General features: G+C 47.8%; 1 protein-coding gene across 3 annotated transcripts in view; it reads left to right on the top strand.

Annotated features, from left to right (window-relative positions):
- DOCK1 (dedicator of cytokinesis 1) overlaps positions 1–27,253 on the top strand; it is a 497,269-nt gene that overhangs the window by 124,957 nt on the left and 345,059 nt on the right. For all 3 annotated transcript variants that reach the window (XM_045068856.1, XM_045068857.1, XM_045068858.1), the window contains exon 23: positions 1,326–1,434. In XM_045068856.1, the coding sequence (XP_044924791.1) occupies positions 1,326–1,434 (109 nt within the window). The remainder of the gene's footprint in view (positions 1–1,325; positions 1,435–27,253) is intronic.

The following is a 27,253-nucleotide window of genomic DNA, read 5'->3' as shown; positions in this document are numbered from 1 at the left end:
CTTGAAGCCTCCCCAAGTGTTTGGACCGGTCTGTAAAACATGGCTCTGTTGCTTCATGTTCCCTGCAAGCAGGAGTTCATGATTGTAGGCTATGGACCTTTTAAACAAACTCCTATCGAATAAAATCCTTTATAAAATGGATACACTAGGTCACAGTTTCCCATTTTCGATTGCATTTGTTGCTTTACAGTGGAGCTCATTTAAATATAAGATGACCTCTAGGGTAATTAATTATCACTTAGTTTACAAAATTTTGTATTGTACACAAGTTTTCAGGTATGGTATACTTTAATTAGGCAGAAAGCTAGTCTATATTAAGAAACCATCTGCGTTGCAGCATTTTAAAATGCAAATGCGTTGCTTTTTAGTAACACAGCAACTTGAAGTAACTGCTAATAAATAATTTATACGTGAAACTTATTTATAATTAGCAACATGTATTTGTCTGTGTGTAACCAATGTATAACTTCCTTATTACCCATTTATTGAATATGCTCCACCTCGTGACAATTTTCCCTTTACCAGCAATTCTGTGATGAATGAATTGTATAGTGTCATTACTCTGAAATAAAGTAATTTTGAATTTACTATTATAATATCATTTTCAAATGGTTACAAGATGGTGTTAAATTCAGGAAATTAAATTTATGTTAATTACGTGACATTGTGGGTTTAAAAAAACACTGGCAGAAAATACACCAAAATATTGACGGTGTAATCTCCGTGGGCTAAAATTAAAGCTGAATTTCTCTGCTTCTCCTTCCTCTGGTCTTCCTTCCTCTTTTTCTCCTTCCCTCCCTTTCTTTTTTTTTTTTATACACTTTTTTTTTTAAGATTTTATTTATTTATTTGTCAGAGAGAGAGTGAGTGAGAGCGAGCACAGGCAGACAGAGTGGAAGGAAGAGTCAGAGGGAGAAGCAGGCTCCCTGCGGAGCAAGGAGCCCGATGTGGGACTCGATCCCAGGACGCTGGGATCATGACCTGAGCCGAAGGCAGCTGCTTAACCAACTGAGCCACCCAGGCGTCCCCCTCCCTTTCTATACATTTCCAATTTGCAGATTTAGAAAATGTAGTATGTTACAGTGAGAAAAGCACATAAATGGTACGGTTAAAAACCAGCTTCTTCTGCCTGAGGCCCCAGTCCCCTACCCATGTGGCCCAGATGAACCCCGTTTCTGAGCTGCCTCCTGTGTTCCATGGATGTGGCGTATTTTCTTGTTCTCAGTTGCCGCCCCAGCAGCAGCTTGCAAGGCTGTGATGCGGGGGCAGACAGGCATGAGGCCCTGTCCACCAGGCCCCATCGAGCGTCCTGTGCTCCTTTGCAGACTATATGAAGACAAAGGGGAGGCTGACTTCATGGAGTCCCTGCTGCAGCTGTTCAGATCCATCAGTGACATGATGAGCAGCGTGTCGGACCAGACCGTCAGGGTGAAGGTAGGCCCTGGGGTGCGGCGGGAGCGGCCATCCTCACGACCGCTGGGAGCTGCCGGGCTCCCCGCTGGGCATGTGAGAAGCAGGGGCTCTTCCTCCCGCAGAGCCTGAGCTCACGGGGCAGCTCAGGGGTGGCTTTGGCGGCGAGTGCATCCTGCCCGCCGTGTCCTGAGATGCTGTTTTCCCTCCTCTGGCGGTGTCTTCAAGCCTCCTGCCCTCTCTTTGCTCCGCAGCAAGTACGTGTTCTGAATTGATATAAACGTGAAGATGTTGATAAGAAAAATGTTCGCGTGTCACTTGTCGGGGTTTCTCGGGGGCTGGGAAGAGGTGGGGATGCTGAGGCTGTGGGCGCCTCGGGCATCAGTCGGACCTCAGGCTACGGTGCTGGATCGCCGCTCCGTCTTGGTCCCGCACGCTTGCCCAGAAGAGCGAGGGATCCAGGATCCCCACCGTCCCCATGTTTACCACCTCGAGTGACTTGTTCTCACCCTGTCGCCCCGTGGAAGGACCTCATGAGAGGTCGTCGGTCTGTGGTGTGGAGGTACTGGGAGGCGGGAGCACAAGGCGGCCAGCCCGCTCTCCGGCTTCCCCCGTTCTGGCCGTTTCCATGGGGCTGACTGACTGTGGACAGAGGTGTGGTGTGCGGGCCGCCGCCCAGGCTGGTGCCCTCAGAGGACAGGAATCTTCTGAGTGATTCACTTGGCGGCTTTCATGCGACTGTTCACTGTAGCTGCTGGTGCTGTTACTCTCTTCCCTTAATGCTCTTTTAATGCGTAATTCAGAAAACATCGTTACGGCTGTTGTCTTGAAAATGTTTTGGAAAGTGATTACCATTCCATTTGGAGCAAAGACGTGTGTGTGTCAGGTGTGTCCCAGAGTTGCTGTGACCAGGGCCACTGTCACAACCAGCCCTGGGTGGAGTGCACGGGGCCTTCTATCTCAAGGTGGTGCAGCTGTCCACAGAGCTGCTGATTCTTCCATGGACTTGCTTGATCTTGATGTGAACTTCCTGTACAAAAACTGGTGATCTACAGGCAAAGGGACGTGGTGCGTATGTTGAAGTTTTAGGCTAACCATTTTGGCAACTTGCTATGCCTCAAGCTTCCTTATTGTCTTAGGGTTAAAATTAGCAACGTGTTCAGGACACTTACTACTACATCCTGTGTCATTTCAGAAAAACAGGCGCGGCGGTTGTAAGAATAGATAAAAATTACAGGAAGTTTGAGCCCAGACGTAATTTTTAGATTTCTAAATATACTCTTACGTTACTAAATTTGGGTGGGCTTGACTCTTGTCTGCCCACCTCCCTGTGTGTCGGATTATTCAGTGAGTGGAGTCTTGCGAGACCTTCCTTCAGTGGGTGTTTTCTCGTAAGATGGGAGTGAAATCAGGGATGTTCATGCGTGATGAAGCCTTTATGTCTGCAAGACCGGCTGGTGGCAGAGTGTTGGTTCAAACGTTGCCTCCCCTGCGGCTAATTTTGTACCTTGTTTTTACACAATAGGTGCTCTCTGTCCAGGTGAGATTTAAAGACTCCTATCCCAGGTCCCTGGTTTTTGCGTTGTTCTCATCCTCCAGGCTTTGCTTTGTGGAAATGGAAATAACAGTTATGAATCATCTTCTAGAGAGAAGATACAAAAAAGACCGTGGCATTTCATAGGGTTACGTGTTGTTCCCCAAAGGGTGGCCCTTTTTGATTTTTTGTGGCCGTTTTGATATTTGAGAGGATCTGTGTGCCCTCATATGTGACTAGGAAGTCCGCACGCTGTTGTGTCTTCCTGGCACGATGTGGGGTGAGCTGACGGGACGGGGAGTGGGGGTGTGCCTGCTCTGTCCCCAGAGCCGGCCTCCTGCAGTCACCTTCCCAGAGCTGCAGCCGCTCCTTCCATCGCCCTGGCCGCCGAGGGTCAGCCCAGGCATGTATGCCTTCAGGGAGAAAGAGGCCAGAGGAGTTGGGGGGAATAATTAACTGCAGGATGAAGATGGCATCAATGTCATTGTCATCGTGGCTGCCTTCCGTTTGACTCAGTACCAGACATTGTTCCTGGGTCGCTGAGTGTATGGGAGCACACACACAAAAGGGGTATGTTTTTGTGATGTGAGCGAGGAAACTGCAGGGCTGTGTGCACTGTTCTCTCTCTCCCTTCTCTGCCTGGAGCACTTCTGGATCCTTCTCTGGGGAATCCACTTGTTTCTGATCTTTTTGCTGCTTTACTGTCCCTTAGTGAATGCCCCCAACCTCGGGACTGTTTACACCTTTTGGCCATTGTGAGTAATGCTGTGAACCTAAGTTTGCAGATAATTGTTCAAGTGTTTGCTTTTACTTGTTACTGATATGTAGGGTATATATCAGATGTGGAAAGGCTGGGTCATATGGTAATACCATGTTTAATTTTTTGATGAATTACCATATTTTCCACAGCAACTGTACCATTTTACTCAAAAAGATATTTTTCTTATATTTAAATTTATCTTTCTTTTTTTATCTTTAGATTCCTTTGTGAATTTACCTTACCAGCTATTTCTGGCAACTTCTCAAGCCTGAGCTTATCACCACCCCCCTGCCACCACCTTTAGCAAATGATGCTAGTCTGTTTGCTTTGCCGAGAAGATCCTTTACGATCTGTCTGACATCACCTTTCCTTTCTCAGTCCCCATCAGGACGCTGAACGTAGCCTTCCACGGTGCGGAGTCTCCCCTGCCCACTCCTGCCTCTGGGGTTTTGATTAGTCCCTTACCCATCCTCTCAGTCTAGAATCTTCTGTCTGCGTATCACATTGCCCTTTCAGTTTGTCTGCAGTCACGCCCAGACTTTCTCAACACTCAGCAGGTGCTTGTGGGATCCTTCTCTGCTGTCACACTTCTCTCTCTCCTTCCCATCCCACGAGTGGGTCCTTGTACCGTGGCCGGTGCCCCCTGGTCCTCTCCTCTGCTCTCCACTGTGTGATCGTGGTCCATCTCTCTCCCACGTTTGATGCATTGGCACTCAGATGTGCCCTCTCCAAAGCCAGATGTGGCCATTCCTTCCACTGACTTCTCTTCCGTTTGTTCTCCGGCTGTGATACACACGTATGTGTTTGCTCATGGCCCCAGTTCTTCTTGATAAAATTGTGCAGAGAGTTTCTTAACTCTGCTCTCTCTGCCCTCAGTGCTGTACCTGTCCTTTCTTATTTCCTGACTGTATTTCAGTGTTTTCCTAAAACTCACATCTGCTGGTGGTCTCCTTCTTCTCCGAAAGCTGTGATGTTTTCCAGCTGCCTGGAGAGATGGATCAGATCGCAGTTTCTGCATTTCAGAAACATTCATAGCCAGCCCAACCAACCCTCCTAGCCTTTAATTCCTTAGAGGCTGAAGTAAGTAGAGTGGCTTCCTTAGAGAACACAAAACATCTGGATGTAGGGAAGCCTCCCTGAATTAATTCCAGGGGTTGATAGAATCATGAGCTCCACGTGCTAGAATAGCAACAGCTGATACGCATTGATCACTTTCTGTCCTAAGTGCTTTATGTGTATCAGTTTATTTGATCCTTACGATAAAACTCTTAGGTAGTCTCCTTGCTTTCACATGCAGACAACCAGAGATGGGAACTAGCTTGCCCAAGGCCATATGACTAGCATGGGAATGGAGTGATGATTTAAGCCTAGCTTAAATTCTAGAGCCACATTCTTTTCTCTTCAACTCCCCTGGAGAGCAGTGTTAAGTACCAGCCATCTGACTGTATTTAGAAATGGCTCATACCTGTCGTCCACACTGGTGGACAGCAGCACTGTGTCTGATGCTTTGGGGCTGTCAAGGCATAAATATCATTTCTGGTGGACCTTTCCATCAAGTAGGCATGTGGTATGTTCATGCGTAAAGCAATTAAAAATACTTTGACCAGGGACGCCTGGGTGGCTCAGTTGGTTAAGCAGCTGCCTTCGGCTCGGGTCATGATCCCAGCGTCCTGGGATCGAGTCCCACATCGGGCTCTTTGCTCAGCAGGGAGCCTGCTTCTCCCTCTGCCTCTGCCTGCCATTCTTTCTGCCTGTGCTCGCTCTCTCCCCCTCTCTCTCTCTCTGATAAATAAATAAAATCTTAAAAAAAACAAACAAAAAAATATCTTAAAAAAAAAAAATACTTTGACCAGGGGTGCCTGGGTGGCTTAGTTAGTTGAGAGTTCAACTCTTGATTTCCACACAGGTCATGATCTCAGGGTCCTGAGATCAAGCCCTGTGTGGAGCCTGCTTTAAATTCTCCTTCCTTTCCCTCTCTACCCCCCCCAACAAAAAAACCAAACAAACGAATGAACAAGCAAACAAAAACAACTTTGACCAAATACCTCGCAATTCGGTACATTTGAAGGGAGTAAAGGGAGTCCGATGGGGCTGGTCACGGAGGCTTCTAGGAGGACCAGACAGATCTTGGTCATGGTCCCACTGTGTTGGCTGTGGGTTTTTCTCTTTCTTAACCAGATTTGGGGTGGTTGGGGTTTTACGATCAGAGTTAATACACACATTGCAGATTTACTCAATTCCAAAATATTGCAATATTAACTGTATGGAAGGATCCTAGAAAAGACCACCCTGCCTCCTAGGCATGGTCTACTGGTGTGTCTAGGGAGAATTCTAGAACTTTGTGTAGAGGGAAGCTTTGACCAAGATCCACATTAAGGAATAGATTCTTGGTGTGTGTGTGTGTGTGTGTGTGTGTGTGTGTGTGTGTATAAAGCTGAAAGATGTGGGCGCCTGGGTGACTCAGTGGGTTAAGCCCGCTGCCTTCGGCTCAGGTCATGATCTCAGGGTCCTGGGATCGAGTCGCGCATGGGGTTCTCTGCTCAGCAGGGAGCCTGCTTTTCTCTCTCTCTCTCTCTGCCTCTCCATCTACTTGTGATCTCTGTCAAAAAAATAAAAAAATCTTAAAAAAAAAAAAGCTGGAAGATGTTTCATGGAAAGGTTCTTACCTTTATTCCGTATGATACCCTCCAGCATTTTCTATTTTAATGTCCTTCAGTCTGTTCGGAACTAACATTATTACACAGAAACAAAAACGAAAAACAAATTGCGGGTCAACAGACACTAAATTTTTTTCCTGAACGTCTAGTGTATCTCACCCGACATTTAAAAGCCTTGCTCTTTATCATTCTTCAGGTTTTTTTCTACTGTTTCTCCTTCAGTTTAGTATGAGAATATGGTTCATTTTCTGTGCCTCCCATTGACTTATAAAGACTCGGGCCACTGTGGCTTGGTGACTTTCCCTTGCGGAGAATGGATTGGCCAGGAGTGAAGAGTGATTGAACTCGAGGGCCCCAAGCTGAGGACGGCGCACAGATGCGGGAGGCCTAGTCTTCCTTCCCGGGGCTGCCCCGGGTGTGGGCTTGCTTCTTACCATTCGTGGTGCTGGTCTATCTGGGCTTCTCTGGAAAGCTCTGTGTTGGGAGTAAGTTGTACCGTGATTGTGGTAAATGCCATTTTGGGTGAGTTTTGTCCTCTGAGAAGCACTGTTTCATTCCCTTAAAAACTGTATCCTGAATTGAAATGAACAGCACTCACTTGCCATACAGCTTGTTCTTTATCAGAGGATTTTGTTGATTTTCTATCATTTCTAAGCTAGCACTAGGGGTCCACACTGCCTGTCACAAATTTGAGAACTCAGAGTTTTGTGACCTCAGGAAAAGCTGTGTTGGTGTATTAGGGATGACGGCAGATAAGGATCCCAAATCATCGGTTCTTCTTGCAGATGAGGACGTGAGGCTCACAGGGACCTCCGGACCTTCCAGCGTTCAGTTACAGAACTGGCTTCTCCCCACTCCGCCCCTGCCTTCTGAGCCCTCCCGGTTTCTGCTTCTAGTGCTGGGTGCGAGATGGCGAGATTTCGTGAGGATGGAAATTACCGCTTCTCCTAAACAAAGCGGCGTTTCTTGTGCCCTTGCCCTCATTTTTAAATGTAATTGTGATCTTGTTAGAAAAGTGGAAAATGCCAAACATTGATAAGAAGAAGAAGACTCATTTACCATTCATCTCCCATGAATTAGTTACCCTGTTAGTGTGTTTGTCTTTATAATGGCAGGCTTTTTCTCCTTCATGTCATCAGATGTCTGTGGGGATATGTGCTGTATAGGATATGTACATGCATGCATATTGACATATATGTACATGTGTGTGTGTGTGTGTGTGTGTGTGTATTTCCATATGTATTTCCCTCTATCCTGAAGTATTTTTCAAGAACATGTTTCTTAAGGTTGCATGTGACCTCCTGGTTATGTCCTCACTGCTTGAACCACTTTTCTGTGTTTGGGAACTTGGATTGTTTCTGGTTTTCGTCTTGATAAACAGAGCTTTAGGAAGCCTCCCTGGCTGGCTCTCTGGTGGCACAGCCCTGGCTGTTTCTGTCTGGTTTCCTGGGAGGCAGCCAGAGTTCCGAGTGCTCTGACGTGCCCCCGAATTATGGCTCCATGTGCCCCTCTCTGCACTGTTGTATCCTGTGCCACCACCTGGCCTTGGTTTCCCCTGGAGCCCGGGTTCTCCCCGTGCTTGCACTTCACTGCCTGCCTCGTGGGACCCAGCCTCTCGGGTGCAGGGTCATGGGGTTGCAGAGCCATTCTGTCCATAGAAACCACCTCTTCTGTCGGTACCGGCTCAGTGGCCATGCCAGGTGTGAAGATGAGAGCTCTGCCGTCCAGCTCCTTCCACCCAGATGATTCTGGGCCCTGAGGGAACCAGGCAGGGAGAGGGAGGGACCAGAAGAGGTACCTTAAAGAGATCGGTAGCATCTGAGCCAGGAAGGTATACTAACAGCAAACAATGAAATGTTTCTTCATTCTTGTTCTGAGGTTGGGAATGGCTGTGGACTGTGGTGATAACCCAAGAGCAGCAGAGATGTGAGGCAGGATGTTGCTTATCTGTCTCTCGTCACCCACAAGGACCGGGGCGGGGGGAGGGTGGTTTGGATGGTGACCTTCCCGGTTATGCTGTCTGCTCTAGGGGAAGTCCTGTTGGATTAGAACATCCAGCCGCTGAGGGTCTGCAGCTCCGGAGAAGCCAGGTCAGGCCTCCCCGAGAGTTCTCGTACTGACACAGGAGGAGAGGGAGGGCCAGGACTCAGCAGCTGTGGGGACAGGCCAAGCCAAGCCTGGGGGAAGAGTCCATCTCTTGGGACAGCTGGACCAAGGGATTTCCAAGGGGGCTCCTAAGACAAATGTATTCTCTCCTGTTCCTTCTGGGTGCTTGTCTTCATCTGTTTGAGCCATTACCACAGAATATCATAGACTGCTTTTCCCTCACATGGAGGAGAGCAGAGGCAGGAAGCAGGTTCTTTTGATCCTTATTAGGGCACTTACCCTCTCACGGGCCCCACCGTCGTGACTGGCATCTGACCCTAGCCACTCCCCACAGGTCCCAGCTCCTGTCGCCATCGCGCTGGGGTGTGCAGGTTTGACATAGGAGTTTGGGGGGCGTATAAGCATACAGACGTAGCCGTGCTCTGGGGTCTGTTGCATGTCTTTCTCCGGGCTTCTTGTGGAGGCCAAGAGTCCTTGGCCTGTGGACACCTCACTCCTGTCTCTGTCTCTCTCTTCACACTGGGTTCCCCTGTGTGTCTGAGTTTTTGTGTCTTTCTTCTTCTAGGGACAGTGGTCCTATTGAATTTGAGGCCTACCCTGTTCTTGTATGACCTTGTGTTAACTTGAATCTGTCTGCAGAGACTCTTTCTAAATGAGGTCACTCTCACAGGTACTAGGGGTTAGGGTTTGAACAGATCTTTTTCTGGGACATAGTTCATCACAGCGGAAGTCAGTGTAGACTCTACAGGGATGCCAGCGGCACCCAGACCAGCGGTTCAGGAAGAGCTGGAGGGGCAGCGCACGGGGCCCGGGGCCCAGACCTCAGTGTAAGGTCTTGTCAAAATGGAGATTCTTACTCAGTAGTTTGGAGAAGGGGACCCAGGAGTTTTCATGTTAATTCTGCTCGTGTTGGTCCCTGGGTGACCAGTGGCCAGGGCTGACCTAGCATACAGAACATTCTGGCCGCTGTGTGAGCACCAGCAGGAGGGGAGGCACGGGAGTCCGAGCCTGGACAGGTTTCCCTTCAGGGCTGGCTTCACCTGGGCTTCCACCCCTCATCTGTCTGATGTTCTGGATTATTCTGATGGTATAACTTCTCCCTATAAACAGGTGAAGAGATGCTTGGAGGTCAAGTCATGACTCAAGTAAAAAAAGAAGCAGCAGTAAAAACAAAACCCCAGAAAGGTGAACGAAGTATTTTATGACTGTCTCTTAGTAAATCATCAGCTCAAAATGCTTCCAGTTTCCTCTCACTGCTTTCTGGTCTGTGGCTTCCAGACTCTGCAGAGAGTTCCACTGTCTGGCCGAGGGATTTGAACACATCAGACATCATGCTTCTGGCTTCTGCCAGACTGATAGTTTGTAACATTTGCCTAGCTTTGGATTTCTGGGATCTCTTCTGGCCCCAGTGCACACACTTCTCGGGTGCTCCCCTGGGATGCTTTTCTTGGGTGCTCCCCCGGGATGCTTGGGACACCACCCATGGGCAGGACGTGTGTACGGATACACGTGCCTCCTTGAGCCCCTCTTCACCCCCCTTGGTAGAACAGGGCTCATTGTAACAGTAGCAGAAATGAAAGTGGTTTCTTTCTGCCACTGTCCTTGAGCCATCAAACCATCTGTATTGGTTTTCCACCAGTTGTGGTGCATGGGAATGCAGATTTTGATGTTTCCAACACATGCCATTTGGTTTCCTGCTTCTTTGCCATTATATCACAGGCGTCTTCCCGTATAGTCATAATTACGACTGTCGTGGCTCAGTGCCCATTCAGGACAGGCACCTGAATTGATGTGCATTCAGTTAGTTAATCAAGTGATTTTTCTTTGTATTAATTTTTACATTGTTGGATACCAGGAGTTTGATTTTAGCATTTTAACCCTGCGATGAATCATTCTGTCGACAAGTAGTTGTTGGCATTTATCTTTTTAAAAAATTCTGTGGCAGGTTTCCTTCATGCTGGGCATCCCACTGTCCTGACCTGTATCAGAGGACAAGCCTTTAATTTGGGACTGCAGAATTCCAGGGATTTCCTCGCCATTCCCTCTGTCTTGGCCTTCGACATGATGCTCACTGGGGAAAAAGCGCTCCTTTAAATTTGTGGCTCCAGTGAATTCCTTCTCTCTGCCCCTGACCTTGGCCTTCTGGAGGTCACTCCCTCACCTACCTTCCATATCTGTGCTTTCTGCCTCTGGTTCCCCGACCTTCCACTCCTGGGCATGAGGTCATGCAGGCCGCCTTCCTCCCTCACAGTGCCAGTTTCTTCAGTGTCCCTCTGGGTGTGAGCAGGCCTCTGACCGCTTGAGGGCTCGCACTTAATCCCTTGGTCATATGTGTGTATGTGTGTGTTTCATTATTTTACATTTAAAAACATTTTAAAGAAATTCTAATTTATTTGTCAGAGAGAGAGACCATGTACTAGCAAGCGGAGAGGGAGAGGGAGAAGCAGGCTCCCTGCTTAGCAGGGAGCCTGATGCAGGACTTGATCCCAGGACCCTGAGCTGAAGGCAGCTGCTTAAGCAACTGAGCCACCCAGGCACCCTGGTCATACATTTTTAAAATGCACTTAATAATATGTTCATTCTCTGTTCTGGACACTGGGCACAAATAGCAGAGACAGGGCTTTTGTTCTCATGGTGATTGCATTTAAGAATGAGCCAGAAATTAACCAAGTAGCCATACCCATAAGCATAGAGTTGCAGATGGCAATACATGATTTTAAGCAAATCGTAGGCATAAGCTTCTCACTTTAGATTATAACAAGTCCACTTAAGGACAAGTAAGGGAGAGGATGACAAGGTATATCAGGAGGTGGGGATTGGAAATAATTTGGGGGTTCAGGGAAGGTTCCAAGGAGGAGCTGGTTAAAGTGTGAAGTGGGGAGGCCCCAGGTAGAGGCAGCAGACAAGAAGGTATTTGTTGCTGTCACAGAATCCCAAGATGATCAGTGGTTGTGGCTGGATAGGGTGACAGCGAGAAGGCCAGGACTGTGAGGAGAGAGGAGAGAGGCAGCTCTGGGCATATGGGGCAGAATGCTGTGGGCCTGGGGAGGATCCCTGGAAGCCACTCAGCAGGTCCCCGGGGAGGGTTCGGTCAGATCAGATCTGGCTGCCGTCTGCAGGATGGATTAGAGCATCCGAGGGAGGAAGCCGTGGGGTGAGAGGCTGTTAATGGAACCCAGGTGAGGGACCGTGGTTCTGGGGCCAGAGCAGAGCTCTCCACCTCAGCACTGTTGACCTTTGGGGCCAACAATTCTTGGTCCTGGGGCTGTCTTGTGCAGTACAGGATGGTTCACAGCATCCCTGCCATCTGCACATGGGAGCATGGAGAACCGGCAGTGTCCCCGGGCGTCCTGCCAGTGCCTCCTGGGCTTGGGATGGCAGCATTGTCCTTGGACAAGATCCGTTGGGCTGCGGTACTGGTCACGAGCTTCGAGGAGATGGGGACCTGCGGAATAATTTGCCGGCCATGGTGGTTGATCTGATGTAGGAGGGAGACCAAGGGAGGTGTCGTAATCGCCTACGAAGTCTTTGGCTTAAGCAGGCATGCTGGAGATGTCTCTCGGAGCAGGGGAGGGTTGTAGAACGTATGGACTTTGAGCATGGGCTTCTTCCAAGACTCTGCTGGAAACTTCTTTCCGGGAATTGCTGTGTGAGCTACTCTTCTCACTGTCAGAGGAAACCTGGCTCCATGCAGCTGTCGGGTGCTGACCCGTCTTTTTTTACTTCCCAGGCACCTTCTGGATAGCTTCACGGATGTCCACATGCCATTTCTGAGTGTACTGCTGTCTTTTAGGACCAGGCTCTCATTTCCTTTCTTGCTGAGCAGCTTCCCATTTCCACCCATCGCCGGAGTCTGCTCAGTGGTGCTGCAGGCCGACGGGCTGTTGGTGTTTGTGCAGATGCAGAGCCTGTCGCTGCTGGATGCTTGGTTATGTAACAGTGCGAGGGGGTACCAAGCCCAGGCTCCCATATGGTTTGGAGGGAATTTATCTGCTGCTTTTGTCCAGCCGGATTGTGGAGCGTGAAATAATCCTCATGCCTTGTATTTGTGTGGTTTTTTTCCTTGTCAAAGCCTTTGGATGCACGCCCTCTCTCTGATCCTCCCAGTGCCACCATGGTGTCCATTAGAAGTAATAACGGAAAAGCTCTCCCGAGGGATGGGCAGAAAGCATAATCATGTAAAAAGTCTGCATATTAGAAGCTGAGTTGTTGATAGAAACACTTGTGCCCCATGTTCACTGGCTCTTCTCTGGGATCCAGCTACAGCTACCCCGTGAAGCCCCTTCCCAGAGATTTATTTCTAAGAAGGATGACATTTAAAATGGTTTTAAAAAACCGCCCGACCCATCTAAAACAAGACCTTCACAAGGGAACTGAAGATGGGGCATCTGTAAGTGCTCGCGTGCAACTCCCTGGTGCAGTGGTGTGTACAAGTGCATTTGCTGTCGGTCTTGGGGATTGATTTTTATATTTTGAGTTTCTGTGGAATGAGGCTTCTTTTGATTGCAAATTTCATAAATCTCAAGAAAGAGATAAATGGGGAGATACTCCAGTGTATGGATAAAAGAACTCAACATTGTTAGGACACCCGTTCTTCCCCACCTGACCTGTACACGCGTTGTCATCTGAGTCAGGATCTCAGCAAATACCTTTGTGGGTATTGACACGTTGATTCTGAAGTTTGTGTGGAGAGTCAGAGGACCTAGAATAATCAGCTCGATGTGGAATTAGAACAGTGGCAGAACTCTGGACTACTTGATTTCAGGTCTTACTGGAAAGCTGCAGTAATCCGATTGCTGACACCCCACTCAAATTAGGTCCAGAAGGAAGTAGAATAATTGATTCTTGGAACTGGGGCATCCAAAGTGTTAGACAGGCACGACTGTGACCAGGGGGTAGAAGATCTCCTCTCTTGGCTCAGTTATCTGTTCGTGGAGAGAATGGCCACCAGTAATCAGGGGCTTGTATTTTTTTACTGTTTATAAACCGAGAGGACGTGGAGATCCATCTATCTCTTTAGGTCCATAACGACCTTCAGAACAAACGCTCATCAACCTCCTGGATGTAAAGGAGTAACCATTTCTCTAAGGAATAGACTCAAGGAAGTTGAAAAGAGAAATAGCAGCTTCGTGATGCAGAGATCATGGGGAGGGAGCTTGAAGGGCCGGGGGACGGAGGAGGGTGCGCGAGCCGTTTGTACATGTAGCTGAAGCCAGTGCAAATTTGTGACTTTGTGAGATGGGCCCCACAGCTCTTCTCTGGCCTTGTCCACTGGCTGATGGAAAAGTATTTAATGCCTTCATGTAGGATTGGTGTTCTGGCTGGCATGCCAAGTAGCCCAAGCTGAGGCCCAAGAAGAGACCAGACCTTAAATATGCCCAGGAAGAAATTTACTGAGAAACATGTTGGCTAGAGCTGTCGCACAAGCAAGTGTGAAAAAGGACTACGTCTTAGGTGTGCTTAGAAAATGAGCAGCTGCATTATAGTGAATAATTAGAAATTTCCTTCTAACTGTTGTGCAGAAGTTTATGGTGGAATGAATTATTTTTATATGTGTATTGATGGAGTCATGGACTTTATGTGAAGCTAAATTTCAAAAGCCTTCAAGTAGTTAACACTGGGGGATTGGTGAGCTGGGGAGTGAGACAGTGACATCCAGAGCTGTTTGAGTAACTTACGCAGGAGCTGGGTGGGTCCTGGGAGGGAGGGTTTTCCATCCCTCAACCCACTGCTTTTCCCGTGACATCCTGAGTCAGATAATAAGTTTGTACATTACACCGGCTTTATTTAGAATCCTGTGCTAGGCAGTATAATTTTGATGAGAAGCTGAGCAGTATTATTCTCTATGAACTGTGAATGTGACACTTTTATAATTCAAGTAGAATTATTTTTCCCTTGGGAAATCCTATGCATTCAATATGGTACATTGAATTAGGGAAGAGGTAAAGGGGAAAAAGCCATAAAAGGTGCATGTTATTAAAACAAAGCAGGTTTTATTCTTGCCTGTGTAACCTTTAGATATGGTGACTGATTCCTAGAGACACTATTTTTTTTTTCAGCATAAATTCTCTTCTCTCTAGTTTAATGATTAAGGAAGAACAGCAGTCCTCATCGTTTGATTAGGTGAAACATAACAAATGCGTAATTAAATTTTGGAAATGATATTTTCGTAACATTTCGTATCATTGTGACATTACACATTTTGTGTGGTCACCACTCAAGAGTTGCTGTGTCTGAGAAATGAGGTGTTTGCCAAGTCTTTTCATTGTTTGCCTTTTAAATGATTCATTTTATATGAAGATGGAAGAAAATACTATTACTACTGCTGTTTGTCACGCCAGTCTTCTTGTGATTGTTCCGTGGTAGGTCCCTTCTCTGCTCACACGTTCCCATCAGTGCATTCTGCAGAGGAGTAGCTTTGTGGATCTGTTATCCCTGGAAGTGACCTTGTTGCTTTACAAGGTCGACCAGTTGGCCATTCTCCGTTCTGCCGCCACATTTTATCAAATCCTCATAGCGGGCATGGCCACAAACTGCTGGCTCAGCAGCATGTAGGTTTGTGCCAGGTGATACGATTACATTTACCCTTTGCGGGTGTCTAGTATGTGAGTGTCAGGGACTTAGTGTCCCACCTTACGGCTGCAGCCAGAGCTACCCTCAGAGCAGTGGGCAGCCGTGCGTGGTAGCAAGCTAATGTGGGTGTTGAGTGTTCTTAGTGGTTCATTATCAAAACCTCTTCTATCACAGCATCTTGAGCCAACAAAAACTGTAGGAGGACTATTTTTAAATGAAATTTTCATTTCTTTATTTTGATGGCTTCTCAAAGACAGGGAACAAAAAAGAATGAAGTTCAGTAAAATAACACATGAATCTACCACTCAGATCATTCACTGTCAGCTGTTTGGTCATGATCATTTCTGAATTCTTTCTAGTCCTAGATGGATTATAGATAATGTTTTAACAAGCCAATGACAGATACATGGCAAGTGTTGTTCTCTACTTTGTGTCCCCACAGCTTATGTATGAATTCCATTCCATGTGCATAGGTAATACCTCCTTATTGACACACGGAAGCTTGGTGTTGGGTCCCCTCAGTATCCAATGAAATGATGGTCCATTGAGAGCTACCCGACACCCAGGGACACCAGAAAGCTCAACCAGAATGAGCAGCAAAGATGCAGGAAGGCAAAGCAAGGAACCAGAAAGCAGGGGTCCTGGTGTCCACCTCAGCAGAAACCTTGGACGTCAAGACCACAGGCAGAGTCCCTTCTGATGGAACTCTGCAGGTCTGGGGCGGGGGAGGTTTGCAAGGGCCGCAGATGCCACTGTGAAGCCTCCCAGGTTCTCTTGACTGCTCCAGTGCCCCCTCCAGTGCCCCAGACGCTTTCCCACTCTTCCTCGTCCTCTTTCTGCCCTGGGCGCGCACCTGCTTCTTGGGTCTGGTCCACGTAACACCGGGGCTCGTCTCTGGGCTGGCCCCTGGTTCCCCTTTGCTCTCTGCCCACTAGCCTCCTGTCTCACCTTCTTCCAGTGCCTGCTCTTTTGTTCGTTCTTCCTGGTGGCATTTCCAAGTGGGGATTTCTCCTGCTTGTTTCTCTTGGTGTGTAGAACTTCTCCATTGCCTCGGGCACTTTCCTCCTGGCCTTCTGGAGGTAGGCAGGGGCCTGAAGCCGGTGTGTTCACAGTGGGTAGGGACCTGATGGTTCTGTAGGAGTGGCCAGAAGGACTCTCTTCTTGAAAAAGAAAGTGGTCACTTAGATATTTGTGCAGTTAGTTTGGCTGATGTTCATTAAGTTCTTACCAAGAAAGGAACCTTAAGTGCTTGCCCAGCTCTGCTTTGCATTATTTATTTTTAGAGATTTTATTTATCTGAGAGAGAGAGACAGGAGAGAGCATGAGCTGTGGGGAGGGGCAGAGGGAGAAGCAGCTGCCCGCTGAGCAGGGAGCCTGATGTAGGGTTCAGTCCTGGGACCCTGGGATCGTGATCTGAACTGAAGGCCGATGCTTTATCGGCTGAGTCCCACAGGGGCCCCACTGTCCGGGTCTGCTGTAGATGGTGAAATCTTTGTGGTTGTTATTGTCAGGTTTTGCATTTTTATATATTTGCACTTTTCACATTGTGTACAAGATAATGTGGATTGGATTCTGTGACTTCTTAGTGTTTTATGTGCTTGTTTGGTACCAGCCTTGCGTCATACTGGCCCGAGGCCATCAGGAATGTATAGAGAAAGGTGTCGCCTTCTGTCTGCAAGAGGGGAAAGCAGGTGTTTGGTTCCCAAAACAGGTAACAGATGAGGTTGTGCATCATGACATCTTGGGGCATCTGAATGAGAGATTGCAGGTAAGGCAAGGAAGGACCTGTAGAAAGTGGCAGGTGGCCTGAAATCCTTAGAGCAGTGTTGTTGGAAGCAGAGAGGACTGGCTCTGAGCTCTGAGGGGTGAGAGGGAGTGGAGATGAGGTGAGATCCAGGGAGGGGGCAGAAGGAGGGGGAGATGGGCGAGACAGGGAGAAAGAAAAGGAGAGAGTGGGGGTCGCAGGAGTTGACTGGTTTTTTTGGAAGACCGGAACCCAAGGGCTGTCGTGGAGATTTGCATCAGCAGCAGGAAGCATGGGGTGGGGGCTTTCTTGGTCCTACCCTGTGTCCTCAGAGCTGAGAAGGGGAGCACAGTGTGTTCTGATCGTCAGATGTAATATCTGAGATCCTGGACTGACTCACTAAAAACTGACATATGGGTTTATTTTCTGAATCCAAAATTACATTTTTAGAAAAGGACAGGATCTCCCAGGAAAGAAATCCAAGTTGGGATTGGGGTGGGGTGGGGGTGAGGGAACCGGACTTTCCCCCAGGGATCCCTCAATATGAAAATTACATGAGTTCTTAAAAATTTTATCTTATGAGGTTCTTTATTAGTTCTTTTATTTTTATCATGGGATAACTATTTTCATTTACATTTTTAAGTAAAATATGTTTTTAATTGAAAAAAGTTTTCCTGGAATCAGGCAAGTCCCCTTTTGGAGCTTTGTGGCTGTCACTAGGAGCCTTCCCAGGGTGCCTGGCCAGTGAGGGCCCTGCCAGGGACTCCTGATGTTCTGGGGGGGGTGTGGGCCCAGCACCTATTTCCACACAGGAGGCCCCGATCAGCTGGTGAGGTGTTCGAAGTGGTGTGCTGCGTTTGTGAAAGTTATTCGTAGAAAAGAGCGATCACTTTCCAAGGGGTCCATCCTCTTCTCCGGAGGATATGATGTGTCCGGAGTCACTGATGTGAAGACGGGCTCCGTCCCCTGCTTTGGCTTCCCTTCACTTGTGTGATTCTAGTCGCTCCTGAGCTGCCCTGTGGGCTTTCCACTCTCCTCCTGCATGCACTCCTGCCTCTTCGCCAAGCCTCCTCCGCAGGGTGCAAGGAGACTGGTCCAGGGTATGGGAGACCCTGGACAAGTCCCTTCCTCACAGTCTCAGCTAGACAATGTGTGCAGGCAGGATTATCGGGGCATGAAGAGCTTGGGGACTTCTGACTGACTACGGTCACCCATGTCTGTGTGCTCCTGTTTGTTCTCATGGAGTATCTCTTTCCTTTGTTTTCAACATGTCCTCGTTCCTTTGTTCGAGGACAACATGTTGTAAGCAGCACGTTGGTGCCTTTATCTGGAGCTGACAACCTTCCTCCTTTATTTGAAGTATTTAATATACTTACTTTAAACATTTTTTTTATGATCCCTTTATCAAAAAGCTGAATTTTAGACCGAGGGATAACTCATAGACATCAAAATGCCCAAATGTGATGCGCACGGTATCCTCCGTATTGTCAGATGCGTACGTCATGTGTACATCTCTCCATCGAGGTGTAAAATGTGCCTGCCCCCGGTGCCTGGGCTTTGGCTTCTCCGGGGCTCCTCTTCTGTTCTTCTCTCTGGAATCTGAGTCTCTGAATCCCAGTTCGTCCAGACAGAAACTTTTCTACTTCAACTGAGTCTGCCTGTTCCCGCCTATAAAAGAAAGGACAGGGTGAGACTGTATTCTGAGGGCCTTTGTGTTGACGCTCTGTGATCGGCTCTTCCGAAATGAAATAGTCACCTCTTGAAAACAGTGAACAGCAAAGCAAACCTTGCATAGACTGAAAAGGACAAAATGCCATCATTTGCTTGCAATTCTTTCTAAAAGTAATTTTTTCAAAGTGTGCACAGAGACGGATTTTAAAAGAAATCTGTTGTGTGTGTAATGCAGTAGTCCGTCCTCTAAGAGGGATGTGTCTTTGTGTTTTAAACTAATTGTAGCTCCCCAAATTAGCATGCCAGCTGTGTGATATTGCAAATCTTTTCTCTAGTTCATTTTTTTTTTTTTGACACTGTGTTAAGTTCAGTAGAGCATAGTCTCATTTACACCCCCACTTATTTATAATTTGGGATAATTATTATAGTGGCTGGGCTGCCAGTCACCTCTCTGGTTAGGAAAATGAGGCTTTGCCAGGCAGATACGCAGCGTAGGTTGGGTTAAGTCATTGCTGGCACGGCTTATGCTTCAGGAGAGGATAACCTCTTCGGAGGCATTCCCAAGTCTTGTTTGCACTAGGTCGCTTTCAAGGAGTTTAGAGGTGATGAATTCCCAGTCCCCTCCTCTCCCACTCCCAGCCCAGAAATTCCGAGTTCTTGTGAATAACCATGCTAAGCTGGGTTGCTAATTTCCTTTGAAAACTAGAAAGTGACAGCATTTCATCTTTTGAAAATTTATTGCTCTCACTTCATAGATGTTCTACTAATCTCCCCCACGTCCACTCCAGGGTTTGATTGGTGATTGCTTTTGTATTATAGTTATGCTTACTTTAACTCCAGCTACCCTGAGGTTCTCTTCTCTGCAGCCTCTTTCCATTGGACCTGGTGGATGCCGTGCCTTCTGGAGATGCTGGGGTTGCTCTCTTAGTCCTCTGAGTTTTTGTGGGCATCTCTGGCTGCTGGGTCTCAGAGCTGAGCATGTACCTTCTTCCTGGAAGGAACCCTAAGTGTGTACGTACAATTGTGCATCACAGTGGACAGTGTCTCTACCAGCATGTCATTAATTCCAGGCTATTAAAAATCAGTTTTATTTATTCTGTGTTGGAATCTGGAGTTTCCTACCCCATAATTTAATATTTTTTAAATGACACCTTTGGTTTTTTACTTGTCATGAGCAAGGATAGAGTTAGCCAGCCTGCAATTTTGCCTCTCCTTTCCAGTATCTATTCATTAGCTCCTAATTGTTTTATAACCTCCTCCGAGTCTGCTGTGAGCTCACTCTCAACCCTTTGTGACACCCCCCCAAGGTAGTTAAATGAGGTTTTGCTATCTCTATGAATTAAATATGTCATCTCTTTTTGAAATGTTCCTGAACCCATGGTGTTATGTTTTGGCAAATAAATACTATTTTCAGAGAATTAAAACCCAACCCATCCATTTATATTTCCTTTGGTTAGGAGATATCATGGCTTCCCAGCTATGTAACTCTTAGTGGATACTCACCTTCCGGGTGGTTTTTTAATCCGTGCATGTGACAGTGCTTGCTCACTGGTTTGTACTTGTGCGGACCCTAAGGGTGGGGCGTTTTTGTTTTTTGAGACTTCTACCTTGAGTAGATAATGACATTTCATCCTGCTTGATGCTTCGTGGTCCCCAGGTCTGAGGGGCTTGCCCCTGGGTGCTCTCCATGCATCAGACCAAACCCAAGGGGTCAGCGTGGTTTCCGTCTCTGCCTGACTTCACTCCGGTCTTCTCCCCGTATCTCTTTTCCGGTAGGTCTCTGTGCTGTGACATGGAGCCGACTGTGGTCGCCACCCGCCCTCGACAGCCACTGCAAAAGCCACAGTCCAAGCCTGGGGAGGAATGCCTGGGTCTTGGTTCTGAATTTTCCACAGTCTCTTCAGCTCTGCTCTGCTGTGGACAAGCAGAATCAGGGTCCCTGTGGGTTGTTTTAAGATCAAGTTTATTGAGGTTTACCAGTGCAGCCTGTGAGTGCGTTGTCTTTCCTCACACCACAGCCCAGAGTCTGAGCATCTCCTGACCCCCACGAGCCTTCGGCCAGCCTCTGATGCTCATCCACGGGGCGTGTCTTCACACGAACGCAGCTGACTCCAGCGAGGGTGACGAGGGCCCCCATCTCTCTTCCCTTTGGCTTCTACTGCGAACTTCCTCTAAGCCACGGGGTTTTGCTGTTTAGTTACTCTCCTCTCCATGACCGGGAGGGGCTGCTGGTGCCTCAGGCCAGTGGAAGGTAATTGTAGGAACTAGAGGAGGAGCTTTCCCGCCAAGTGCCATTCTCACCCAGGCACAAGAGCCTGTCTTTCTCACATTCCTTTTCTCCTTCTCCAGGTGTGGACACAATAGGTCATCCTGGCCCTTCTGGGGCTAGGGGTGGGGGTTGGTGTCTGCTTGGGTCTGCTTGCAGGGGAGGGGACAAATCGAGGCTTAAGTGGGAGAAGAAGTGACAAGGAACTGGGCTTCTGTCCCCTTGGCCCCATGCGTGTCCCCTGCTGATTGGCCCCAAACACCTGTCAGCTGCCTCCTCCCTTGCTTTCGCTTTGCTCCCTCTTATTTCCACACATTACCCCCGAAAGTTCTGCTCATTTCCTGCCTGTTGCGCTTTCCTGTCTTCCTGTCTTTGCACGCAAATGCCTCTGCCTGGAACGTGTGTTCCTCCTGTCTCCGGGGGACCTGCCAGGCTGCTCTGAAACTCAGTGTGCGAGCTGCTTGTTCCAGCTTGCCCTGGTGTCCTGTGCCTCTTGCTTCTGTCTGCAGAGTCCTCTGCTCAGGCCTCTCTAATGTTACTGAACCGCGGCGAGCAGGTGTGTTGGCTTCACCAGCAAATCTAGTGTCTTGGCTGTTGAGTGCTTGGCCTAGCGTGCCATGGGCGCCAGCACCTTAGGAACAAATAATACGTGAATGAGAGATGAGAAAAGGACTCTGAAAATGTACCTGCCACCGGCATTCACGGAAAGGTAAAGCACCTGGTGCTTGCCTGTCGGGGCCGCCTCCCAGCTGCCTGGGCAGCGCCAGTCCTCCGTGGGCCTTCGTTCCTGCACGGCCGGCTGTGCGCCTTCTCACCTCCCTGTGCTGCCGTGGGGTTGCACTGTTGACTTCACTGCATGGATTGGAGAGACGCTTTGGCTATTAAAATAGGAGTTAATCATACAGGAAACTCACTAACTGAACGTCCTGGTGAGGAAGGCTGCTTCCTGTTGATAGATAATAAAACAGAGTGGAATAATTTGAATTCTTTATAATGGATGTGATTATAAATGATTTCCCTATTTACTCATATAAAAGGCTAAATGGAAGATGATTAGTGAGTTCTGTTTTCTGTTTTTCCTAAGGTGATTTCTTAATCTTCCAAACAAATACCTGTGATACATAGAAGAAAAAGAAAAACCCACTAAAAGTTACTTAACATCTTTAAGAAGCTTTTCAAAGCTTTAGAACGGAGTAATTTTTCTGTCCCTTAACTATGTCGTGATACAGGAGAGAAAATATATTCTCGGCAACCATTTTGTTGCGCTTTGTTAATCTCATGGTCAAAATTGATAGATGTGTTCTGATCACAGTATTGGCTTGTTGGCTCTTGACATCGGAGGAATGATGAGATTTTAGATTTAGCCGATATTTATACTTTTCTCTTTTATTGTATTGCCCCTAAAATATTAGTATTCTGAAACTGAATCTTTCTAAACCTTATTACTTAATGTCGTCTCGTCATTGGGTGACTAAAGGATGCTACTTTTTTTTAACTTTCTTTATCCTTAAATCCTTCCTCTAATCATCTCCTGGCCATACTGTGGATGTTTCGTGACTTGCAGTTAATTAGTTCTTCGTTGGCAATTGATTGTTGCACATTGCGATTGGAAGATACACGAAGCTGTCGTAACCCAAGTATGTGTACATTCTCCATCACACTTGGGTTCCAGCGGCGTCTGGTTGCCTCATTAGAATTCTCTCCTGTTTTATTTTTGTTAAGCATAGACATCTGGTTGACAGTGATTCTCTCACTAGCATGGCATGACATTAAGTTGAATCATGGTGTAGAAGACCCTCTCCCTAGATGGGCCTCTGAGCAGTAATGGGGTTGAGGCTGTCCTCTCGGCATCCAGCACCAACTTCTGGGAGCCCGAAAGGAAGCAGAAGTGTTGCTGAGGCTCCCACGGGTGCAGTGTTTCAGGGCTGCCTTCCTGACATGGAAGGGTGGGTGGCGATACCACCGTTTCCTAGGTCATGCCGGTGAGGACAGAAAACAGGATACTGTCTCAGCAAAGCATTACATTGCTCTGTCGTTCAGTGAGTTTCCACAAGGATTTCCATATTTGAGGGTAGAGCTTAAACACTGCAGTAGATTCCTCGCCAAGTACATGTGCCCCAGGGATGGTCCTGGTCCTCCCAGGGATGGTCCTGGTCCTCCCTGGTACCCTCAGCATGGGGATACAGAATCTTACAAAGGCCGGCAGAGGGTAGGGCAGTGCTCGATAGGGCATTGCTTCTGAGAAAGAGGGTTGATCCGGGGCGTCCTACCTCAGTAGTCCTGGCGATGAGTGAACCCAGGGCAGCCCGAGAGAGGCAGAGACCTCCTTAGCCCAAGCTGGGATGCCAGACTAGAATCCACTGCCTTTTGATTCCTAATTTGTTCATCATCCTTTATTCCAGTCTCTGGATTGTCGCCCTGACCTAATTCTTACACCCTCAATCCCTGGCCTCTGCAGCATGGAGAGAAGCCTTGGGCCTAGAGTCTGGGAAGGGAGGGGGAAGAAATGGAGGTTAAGAACCCTTCCTACACCTTCGCCATCTGTACTGTGGGCTTCCTGGATCCACTTACATAACCTTCAGCAGATGATCACAGGCCAGTTGTATTCATGAGATACATTTTAGCCCATGTGTACTTGCCAGGCACTCTTTTAGGCATGGAGACCTGTTAGCGGTCAGAGCGTGCGAGGGGGTTCTGTAAGCTGAGGTTATGTTCTTGTCATGGGGAGAATGATGTCATCCATCTTTTGGTGATAAATAATGATAGAAACTGCCATTTGTCAGCACTGTGGTTTTATTTAAGAACCTCCTGACCTTCTTAGAGGGAGAGGAGGTCAATCTCATGATCGGGAACAGGTCTAAAATTTTGAAACCTCTGGCTGTTATAAAATTATTTCTTTTCCTCCATTTTTCTTATTTTATCACAGTCCAGTGATAAAACTGTGGGGAATCTGTGATCGAGCACCCCATGTTGCACACAGGTAATTAGGACTCATGACTCTTCACGACATCTGTATCTTTGGGGTAAATACCCCATAGTGCAATTGCAGGGTCATAGGGAAGTTCTGTTTTTAATTTCTTGAGGAATCTGCACACTGTTTTCCAAAGAGGCTGCACTAACTTGCATTCCCACCAACAGTGAAAGAGGGTTCCCCTTTCTCCGCATCCCCTCCAACACATGTTGTTTCCTGTCTTGCTAATTTTGGCCATTCTAACTGGTGTAAGGTGGTATCTCAACATGGTTTTAATTTGAATCTCCCTGAGGGCTAGTGATGATGAACATTTTTTCATGTGTCTGATAGCCATTTGTATGTCTTCATTGGAGACGTGTCTGTTCATATCTTCTGCCCATTTTTTTATATGATTGTCTGTTTTGTGTGTGTTGAGTTTGAGGAGTTCTTTATAGATCCTGGATATCAACCTTTTGTCTATACTGTCATTTGCAAATATCTTCTCCCATTCCGTGGGTAGCCTCTTTGTTGACTGTCTCTTTGCTGTGCAGAAGCTTTTGATTTTGATGAAGTCCCAAAAGTTCATTTTCGCTTTAGTCTCCTTTGCCTTTGGAGACATATCTTGAAAGAACTTGCTGTGGCTGATATTGAAGAGATTACTGCCCATGTTCCCCTCTAGGATTCTGATGGATTCCTGTCTCACGTTGAGGTCTTTTATCCATTTTGAGTTTATCTTTGTGTACGGTGTAAGAGAATGGTCGAGTTTCATTTTTCTACATATAGCTGTCCAGTTTTCCCAGCACCATTTGTTTGTTTTTACTTGAATTTCAGTTAGTTAACATCAGTGTAATAGTGTTTCATCTGAGCTCTTTCTCCATAGCTTTGTTTTTTAATACACTGTTGTGTTTGTCAAATTCTAGACTTGCCCAGATCCTGAGCTAAATTACTGAATATTCTTGAATGATCACAGCATTTATTTCCCAACAAGTAGAATTATTTTCTTGCTGTTGGCTTTCGTAATTTCAGAGTTTTCTTAGATGGACTCTGAATCGTCCTTGACAAATGCAGAGTGGAAACTAGGTGGCTTTCTAGTTGGATGGTGGCAATTACAAGTGTAATTATAAAATTTATTCCAAATTTTATTTCACTTGATAACCACTTTTGCCATGAAGTGCCTCAGATTTTTCTTTGTCATATGTTCAGGCGCATTGCAGAGTCTTCAACTAACAAACCATTTGTAAATTGGAAGTTGATGCTTTTGTCCTTTTCGCTTATTATGGTGCTGTTTGCTGTCATTTCCTCTGACATTTGCTCTGTCCTTCAGTCCACTGTGGGAGCAGCGCTGTGCTCTGGAGCAAAAGACCACTTCCGCCCCGATTGCAAACAGGGTCTTCACTCTCATGTCTGTCTTAAACAGACTCGTCAGAAATCATTAAAAACTATAAAGTCGGCGACCATTTATGTGTGCAGTAGAACCGCAGCGTTGTGTTTTCATTTGCCCTGGTTTTCTGTCTTCATCCTTGTTGCATTGAAATGGATCTGTCATTTCTGTTCTTGCGTCTGAGCGTGCCATGAGGATGGCACTTTCCAGATAGCGCACCATTTATTTGAGCTGTATTGAGGAAAGGAGACATGAAAGGTACATTTTATTCCTTTTCCAGTTACTGGAACTACGTAAATGAAGCCAGGTTTTGGGAGAAGTCAATTTAAATGAATTTATGTTGCCTCTTCGGTGACTCTCGTCACGTTTGCCTGCGGTGCGCTCTCCGGGCACTTAGGCCTGAAGGGGGCTGAGAATCCACCGTCTGCCGCGTGGGCCACGCACTGCTCCTCAGAACTTTTATTAAAAAAGAAAAAGAAAACCCTTGTTTGTGGCCATGGACGGTCCCATGTGTCAGGGAAAGAAGCCGGACTTGGGCCTCTTGGGGTTGCGATCCCTGGAGTCCCTCAGCGGCCAGCTCAACTTCTCTGTAGGCTTGTGGCAGCTGTCCCCACAGGGAGCACTTTGAGGCTTCGAGGGCCACATGGGAGGCAGAGCACCCCTCTGTGCCCAGGAGGAGTGGAGGTGTGGATGGCAGAGGACTGTGGAACGGGAGGGAAGAACCTCTGCCTGGAAGCCGTGTCCCCCCGTGTGTGGAGGTGGCCTGTGGGTGTAAGAGGGGGTGGGCGTCGAAGGAAGCCAGTCTCCGCTCCTGAGCTCTGTGAGCTGGTGTGGAGGGCGGAGGGAAGCTGATGAGGGGAGCACAGTGCGCTGAGCGTGGGTGCGCACAGAGGCCATCTTCCCTGGTCATGGATCTCCTTATCTGTGACGGGCCTGCCCTGTGTGTCGCTGCAGAACAAGAGCCATTCCATTTGGTCCCACACTCAAGTACCTTGACTTGCTCCTTGTACATGGACACCTGTAGCTCTCCTGAATTGTAACTCGCTCTTGGCAGGCTCTGGGCTTCATTCTGTCCTTCTGCAGCAGCCACCGAGACCCACACGAAACACCCGATGCGATCGCCGTTTACGATTCGTTCTACAAATGTTTGTGGACCTTTCCTGCCTGTCAGGTGCTGGGCATGGTGTTTCGGGTACAGTCCTGAGCATGAGCGAGGTCTCTGCCCTCAGGATGCGGAGTCTAACATCTCAAAACTGTGGGTTTCAGTCCCCCAGTGCTGATGCTCGGCATCGTGGGGACGAGTCCCTGCCAGTAGACAGGTCAGTAAGGTGTCTGTGTGCTGTCCTGACGGGAGTCCATGTTCTCCGTGGCTGAGCATGGGGATGTTTGGAGAAGGAACTTTGGAAAGAGGTTTTGTTAGCAGATTTTGAACTTTCCCTATTTTTTCTTGCCTTTCAAAGGACCCCTTTTTAGTTATCGACCTTGCGGTAATTTGTAACAATGAGAATGCCATCAAGTAGAAGACAAACATCTTCTTTATGAATAAATGCGCTTGCTTGAAAGAGGGAGAAGTGGGAACGGCTGTGTTAGGTGTTGAAGTTCATCTCCCAGGTTCATAGGTTGCCCTCCCCCGAGTCCCCCAGAATGTGAATGTATTTGGAGGTAAGGCTTTTAGAGAGGTAATTAAGTCTGCATGAGGTCATTAGAGAGGACACTGATCCAGTCTGACTGGTGTCTTGGTAAGAAGAGGTGAGGACAGAGGAGAGGCCATCTGTGGACCCAGTGAGAAGGAGCCATCTACAAGCCGAGAGAAGAAGACTCAGAAGGAAGCAACCCACCGCCACCTTGACCTCGGGCTTCTAGAAGCTGCCTGGTCTGTGGGCTTTGGGGTTTCCCCAACAGACTCCTGCCTCGGTACAAACCCAGTAAAGCTGCCTGTACTTCCCGAAGGCGCTACCCTTTCTCACCACCTGATTTGGCTGCCACCCCGTGAAGGGGGCCTTCCCCAAGTGGCCAGACCTTGATGGAGTCCCTGGTCCTTGGCCTCCCTGGAGACTCATCCCTGCTGCCATTTTCTTTGTTGTCCTAGGTCATCTGTGCAGTCTCCGTGGGTTTCTCCCCCGAACCTGTTCCCTGGGTTCCTTCCATTCTTTTGCTCTGTCCGCCTCCCCTATGCCTTCCTGCATCCTTCTTTGGGGGAC

This window comes from Mustela putorius, unplaced genomic scaffold (genome assembly GCF_011764305.1).
Source record: "Mustela putorius furo isolate JIRA1106 unplaced genomic scaffold, ASM1176430v1.1 tig00003909_pilon_pilon_pilon, whole genome shotgun sequence".
Lineage (NCBI taxonomy): Eukaryota > Metazoa > Chordata > Mammalia > Carnivora > Mustelidae > Mustela > Mustela putorius.
The sequence above is the reverse complement of the archived record's forward strand: the minus strand, read 5'-3'. Positions and strand labels throughout refer to the sequence as shown.